The 7,500-nt window shown below is 37.3% G+C and overlaps 1 protein-coding gene across 1 annotated transcript in view; it reads right to left on the reverse strand.

Moving 5' to 3' along the window:
- Positions 1-7,500, reverse strand: part of LOC119575002 (neuronal acetylcholine receptor subunit beta-3-like) — a 13,606-nt gene that overhangs the window by 760 nt on the left and 5,346 nt on the right. The window contains exons 3-10 of the mRNA XM_037922314.1: positions 6,527-6,663; positions 6,063-6,107; positions 5,621-5,730; positions 4,778-4,991; positions 3,727-3,914; positions 3,012-3,164; positions 2,019-2,185; positions 1-339 (exon numbers count right to left, since the gene is read on the reverse strand). The exon at positions 1-339 is cut by the window's left edge and continues 760 nt beyond it. Coding sequence (XP_037778242.1) covers positions 3,810-3,914; positions 4,778-4,991; positions 5,621-5,730; positions 6,063-6,107; positions 6,527-6,663 — 611 coding nt within the window. The 3' untranslated portion in view covers positions 1-339; positions 2,019-2,185; positions 3,012-3,164; positions 3,727-3,809. The remainder of the gene's footprint in view (positions 340-2,018; positions 2,186-3,011; positions 3,165-3,726; positions 3,915-4,777; positions 4,992-5,620; positions 5,731-6,062; positions 6,108-6,526; positions 6,664-7,500) is intronic.

A 7,500-nucleotide genomic window follows, 5' to 3' on the forward strand; every position in this document is an offset into this window, starting at 1 on the left:
GTCATCGGCTTTGGATGAATTTTCACCAGCCAACCTCCCCCCCCCCAAAAAAAAAAAAAAAAATCACAAAAAAAAAATTGCCACTGATAATCCGACCTCTTTAAACCACCCACCACGACGGTAAAAAAAAAAACATTACAGAACACTCCAGAAGCGAATGACGTTGTTCAAGCAGAGGGCGAGGAACAGCAGGAACAGCAGGCGATCGACAACAGCGGCAAGAACAACGTAGTCGTCAGTGGAGGTCGTTTCTGAGGAACTTGACAGCTGGGAGTAATGCGGAGGGTGATCGAGGTGCTTCTTGAGGTCGTCCTTGGTTGAGGAGCGGTCGTTGGTCACCTAAAAAATAATAATAATAAGTAAATGAAAAATAAATAAAAAAAAGGTATTATTGGAGAAAGAAAATTAAAAGATGGAGAAAGAATGAGGGAGGGGAGGAGGGAATGGAAGAGAGAGAGAGAGAAGAAGAGGGAGAGAAAGAGAGAGAGAGAGAGAAGAGAGAGAGAAAGAAGAAGATAGAGAGAGAGAGAGAGAGAGAGACAGACAGACAGACAGACAGAAGAAGATATATATATATATATATATATATATATATGAATATATATATATATATATATATATATATATATATATATATGAAATATATAATTATATATTATTATGTATGTATTATATATATATATATATATATATATATATATATATATATATATATATATATATATATATATATATATATATATATATATAAGAGCGGGAGAGGGAGAGATAGAGATAGAGAGACACATATATAGCACGAAACACATGGACTATTAAAGGTAAAAAAGAAAGTAAAAAAAACATAAATAAAAAACGTGATACACATCCGCACACAGAGGAAATAAAATGTTCCCTATAAAACACACACGATGGAGATCTGTTAACTGATTCAGTCGCTCACAAAATCCCCCTATTGTACAGACAATCGAAGTAACCTTCCTGTAAACGCAATAATGTCTATCATTTTCCATCCTTTTCACAGTTCCATACAACACACAATTTTAATCAACTACCATACGTTATAAAGTTTCCCTTGATAATCAGTTTAAAGGAGAATTGTTTCAATTAAAACCTACATATATAGATCAAGTAATATTAATAGTGTTATAAACAGTATCGCTGCCTGATCTCAGTGTACCCTACCCTCAACATATTTTTTAGTACTAATTCACCACACAAGAAAACTTACCCTGTCACTATACCGTCTTCAGTATCTATCACAATAGCTCTTCACTGTACACCGTAACCTGTTGATACTATCCTCAAGTCTCCATACACCATAGACAAGGGGAGGCCAGGCATCAGGACTCACCGATCCACGTTAAAGGCACTACATCATAATTATCATACTACCTATTCACCATAGGTGTATTTCAGTATTAAACCAACCAGGAAAGATTTGTAAAATAGCAATAAACCAAACATATAACAACACACTTAAAAATCGGTGTTTTTAAATTACTGTTTACTTTAGTATTACAATTACTAAAAACCTGTTATCAACGAAACTTCTCGTGACTGGTAGACTGCTCTCAATTCTGATGGACACATAATACCATATAGCCAATTACCCACTATGCACCTCCTATGCTCCAACCAATACCCAACTGCCATATATACCATACTTGCCATCACCATACATACCCATAAATCCTCCACCACAAATTCCATACCACCATACATACCAACCACCAAACATACCACACCCAAAACCACTCCCAGCCCTCGGACACAAACATCCACCCAAATACCACAAGCACTACCATACCGTAGTTCACCAAAGAGCAAAGGCCATAAGAGCCAGCCGCGGATCACAACTACAGTACATACACACAGACGAGCAGGACCTTACACCACAAACCTTCCCATGCACACCATACATGAGCTACATGGAACCAACTGGCACGACTAACTTCACTCGCAAATACATCAGAGCCGTAGGGAACCGTACCAGAATTGGATCAAGCAGTGCAACTTACCATAGCGCTGTAGTTCCCGAGGAAGAGGCAAGAGGCAAGAGCAGCCAGGGGCCGGCGGACGCAAGAGGAAAGACCAGAGGAGCGAGGACCTCTTGCCAACCGCAGGACCTGCACGGACACCATTAAACTGATGGCAGCGAGGACGAACTGTTGGCACGCTAGCTTCACTGTGGTGGGCAGGTAATGAGAGGGAGAGGGTTAGGGTGGCACTGTGAGAGAGGATTTGGTTATGGTGAGGATGGTGGTGATGGTGTGGTGGGTGTGTGATGGTGAACGTTATGATATTGTGTTGGATCTATGATGGTGAAAATCGGTGATGGTGAAAATGCGGTGGATGTGTGATAATGAAAATGGAGATGCTATGTGTGAAAATTAGTGATGGTGATGAGGAAATTATGTGGTGTATGATAGTGAAAATGTTGTTGAGATGTATGCAACGGTAAAAAAAACACCAGTGATGGTGTGATGGGTCTTTGATGGTGAAAAACATGATAATGTGATGGATGCGACGCATTTGTGATAGTGAAAAATTATGATGTTGTGATTTAATTATGATGGTGAAAATAGTGATTTATGTGATGGACCTTAAAAAGTACTTTTTATTTATTTATCATTTTCTGCTGAACTGACCGAAAATGTACAATAACACAAACAAGCAACACACACACACAAATAATTGAAACTTAGATCAAACCAGGTCAATTTAAACTTAGGTCAAATCAGGTTAAACTAAATCACTTGAACCTTAGGTCAAACCAGGTTAATTGAAACTTAAGTCAAATCAGGTCAAACTAAGTCACTTGAACCTTAGGTCATACCAGGTCAACTGAAACTTAAATGAAACCAGGTCAAACTGGGTCAATTGAAACTTAGGTCAAACTGGGTCAATTGAAACTTAGGTCAAACCAGATCAAACTAGGTCAAATGAGACTTTAGTCAAACCAGTTCAATTTGAAACTTGGGTCAAACCAGGTCAAACCAAGGTCAAATCACCTAAGAGAGGCGTGGTAGAACGAGTGACCCCGATGACAGAGGAGACGTAGATAAGGAAGATCAGGTCAAGGACGAGACAAAATCCTCCAATGGTGACCTTTTCTCCAGCAGAGGGGGGGAGGAGGAAGACAATGAGGGTCAGGAGACTCAGACCTGTCAGAGGAAGATTTATTATATTATTGTTGTTTTTGTTGATGTATGTTGGCGTATTTTGATGTAAACTTTTCACTTCACTTATCAGTCTTTTTACTTATATCTTTGTCAGTATTCTATCTCTATCTCTATATCTATCTTTCTATCTTCTTGTCTTTAATCATTTATATCTATCTCTATTATATCTCTATGTCCATTTCTCTCTTTTTGTCTCTCTTCCTCTCTATATCTACCTCTCTTTATCTCAATCTCTCTATCTACCTCTCTATCCTTATCTCTACCAATTCCTCTCCTTCTCTAACCTTATCCCTATCTATCCATCTTTCTCTCTCTATCTCCTCATCTCCATCGCTATTCCTATCTTTCTCTATCTCTCGATCTCAATCTCTATCTCTCAGTCCCCATCTCTCTATATCTACCTCTCTATCTCACTATCCCTACCTCTCTATCTCTCCATCCTCCTATCCCTACCTCTCTATCTTCTCCATCTTTCTATCCCTATCTCTCTCTATCTCTCCATCCTCCTCTATCCTCTATCCTCCCTCCTCATCTTTCTACGTACAGACGGCCGGCACGAAGATCGTAGTGGTACTGCTGGGGGCATAGCGACGGAGCTTGAGAGAGAGGGAGACGTCGATATAGACATCAGGGCAGCAAGGGTACTGCTTCGATTCCTTTGTTGAGTTGGCTTCCAGGACCTTCCCAGGCTGAACCGGTCATGTTGGTTTCCTTGCCCGTCCAGTACTTGAACTGTTGTGTGAGGTGGTGGTGAGAGGAGGAGGTTATAAGGTACGTGGGTGGGTAGGTGGAGGTAGGTGTTGGGAGGAGGGGTGGGTCGGAGGGGGAGGAGGGAGGGAGAGATGGAGGAAAGGGGGAGGAGAGAGGGAGAGAAGATGGGGAGAGGAGGAGGAGATGGATTAGAGGGGTGGGGGAGGAGTAGAGGTGGCGGTGGGATGGAGGAGGGAGGGAGAGGTGAAGGAAGGCGGGGGAAGGAAGGGAGAGATGGAGAGGAGAGGGAGGGAAGGAGAGAAAAAAAAGGGGAATGGAGAGAAGGAAAGGGAAGGGAGGAATATGAAGGGAGGCGAGGGGACGGAGGAGGAGGTAGGTTAGGGGAGAGGAGATGGGAGGGGAGGAAGAGGGGAGAAAGTAAGGAAGATGGAGAGGAGGGAAGAAAAGGAATAAGAAGGAGGGGATGAAAGGAAGGGAGGGAAGGAGGAAGGGGGGGGGGGAGGAAAAGCGTTTTATTAATTAGCTATTGTTAATTAACATAGGTGTTGTTCTTATTGCTTTTAGGATCATTAATATAGCTGTTATGTTTTGCTTTCTTAAGTCATCTATATTATTATAATGAACTATATTGTCAGTTTCACCATCATTATGGATATTATCAGCTGTTGCCAAAATATCATTATTATCAAAATTATCTCTCACACTCTCTCTCTCTCTCTCTCCCTCCCTCCCTCTCTCTCTCTCTCTCTCTCTCTCTCTCTCTCTCTCTCTCTCTCCCTCCCTCTCTTTTCTCTCTCTCTCTCTCTCTCCTCCCTCTCTCCCTCCCTCCCTCCCCCCCCCCCCTCTCTCTCTCTCTCTCCCTTCCTCCCTCTCTCTCTCCTTACCTCAGGCGGTGACTGGATATCGAAATCGACCATGAGTCCCGACTGAGTCCAAGACCCAATGGTGATGTTGCAAACGTGCGTATCGCGGGGCCACAGCCTGATGTCGGCACCACAGGATGCTCTCAGCTTAGCAGGGGGGATCCACAACACAGTGCCCGAAGATTTAACTACCATTGGCTGGTTATCTATAGCTCGCATGTCTTCGATGCTTGGTCTGTGCGAGGGAGAAGGGAGTATTTTGCTGGCATATCTTATCTGGGTTGTTGTTGTTTTTTTCTTTCTTGTTTTATTTTTATCTTTATCTTTATCTTTATCTTTCTTTTTCTTTATCTTTCTCTTTATCTTTATCTTTATCTCTCTCTCTCTCTTTATCTATCTATCTATCTATCTATCTATCTAACTATCTCTATCTCTATCTCTATTTCTCTCTCTCTCTCTTTCTCTATAACTGATAAGTCCTATACAAGGAAGAGATAAAAACAACTATATCAAATATATATATAATACAATCAATTATACTACCACATACAATATACTATAATAATATTCTAATATAATATAATATAATATACTAATATACTATACTATTATACTATACTAATATGTTATACTAATATACTAATGTACTAATATACTATGCTAATATACTAACTACCTGCTGATAAATTACTATACATATGCTAAACTACACTGCTGATAATATGCTATACTAATATACTACGCTAATACTAGATAATATGCTATAGATAATATACTATACTAATACACTACATTAAGACTACTGATAACATACTATACTAATATACTACGCTAACACTTCTGATAACATACTAATATACTAACGAATTGTAAGTAGCGACATCAGGCGTCCACAGCATATCCACAGGCACGGAGAGGACGTCCACACCAGCATATTTCGCTTCGTCCCAAATCAGTCGGTCATCTTGCCATTGCTGCGAGTGCGAGACAGAGGGGGAAAAGCAACGTTAAAATATGAAAATCGATGATACGAGATGGTGATTATCGTTTATAGTGAGGATTTGCCCGTTTTCTATTTCGATTTTTTTCGTTTTTTTTTATTCGTTTTTTTTTTTTTTTTTTTTTTTTTTTTTTAGGTATTCTTACACTAATATTCGATTTTTTAAATGATGAAATCTAGAAGAAATAATAAAAAAAATAATACGAAGAAAAACGTGATAATAAAAATGAATGAAATAAAAGAGGAAATGATCATAAAGAACGAAAAATGAATGCGAAACAAAATAGTTTTAAAAAATTAACTTACGAAGTTCAACCAGCAGAACATTTCAATGGCGTTGGACGCGTCATCCTGTAAAAACACAGAAAATATTTTAGTACAAACGGAGTGTCCCTTAACCTCAGTGTGCAGTTATACAATCTGCATGCGTGTGTAAGTACTATGGAGAGATCTGGTAGTGAAACAGGCAGTGTATTCCCGTAGACTTATATCCCTACATCCAGGTTAATGATAGTTTCAAAATTTCGTCGCAAAGCCTTATCTGATTTGGAAAATTTGAAAATTAAAATTTTATTCATCTTCGAAGAATATCCAAAGTTTGAATCTCAAATTTAATAAGAATAGAAAAAAAATATATATATATATACATACATATGCATGTGTGTGTGTATGTGTATATATATACCTATATACATATAAACAAACATATATATGTATGTATGTATGCATATCCCACACACACACACACCCCACACACACACGTAACTTACCAGCTGAACATCCCTGATAAATGGACCATTGAATGTGATGATTGTGGTGTTACTTGGTCGAACGTTCTTGTCATAGTTACTTAACAAATCCTTCCTCAGTTTCTCCTCCACTCTGGCCCATTCTGGAGACCCTGATACTGAAAAAAAATAATAGATGATATTAGCGATTAAGATTTGTCGTTGTTTTTGTTGTTATTATTTTTAGTAGTAGTATTGTTGTTATTGTTGTTGTTGTTGTTGTTGTTGTTATCATAATCATTATCTTTTTTGTCATTATTGCTATTATTATTATTATTATTATTATTATTATTATTATTATTATTATTATTATTATTACCATTATCATTTATTATCTTATGCTGTTCTTTGCTTTGTAATCATATAATATATAATAATATTATATCTTAATAATAATAATAATAATAATAATAATAATAATAATGATAATAATAATAATAATATTAACAATAAATAAAAATAATAGTTACTATTATTATCGATTTCGTTACCACTACCATAGCTATCATTATCAGTACAATTATGATTATCAGTTTAATAATTGTTTTCATTAATGTTATTACTGGTTTCCCTGCCACTGCAACATTTAAACTGTTGATTGCTATCACCATCATCATTATTATCAATATTAGTTTTTGATCTAATCATTGCTAAGCTTATGATCAGCATATTATCAGCTTTATTATCACCATCATTAATACATATATATGTATAATTTATATCATCATTAACATATCTATCAATATATTGTTAATACATCTATTCGTTTATTATTATCATCATTAATACATTTAATACATCTATCAATCTATCATCATCATCATTAATACATCTATCAGTCTATTCATCATCATCATTAATAGATCTATCAATTTATTATAATCATTGCTGCATCTCGGTTTATCGTCATCGTCACCATTAATGTATCTATCAATTCATTATCATAATAATCAATA

This window comes from Penaeus monodon, chromosome 7 (assembly GCF_015228065.2).
Source record: "Penaeus monodon isolate SGIC_2016 chromosome 7, NSTDA_Pmon_1, whole genome shotgun sequence".
NCBI lineage: Eukaryota > Metazoa > Arthropoda > Malacostraca > Decapoda > Penaeidae > Penaeus > Penaeus monodon.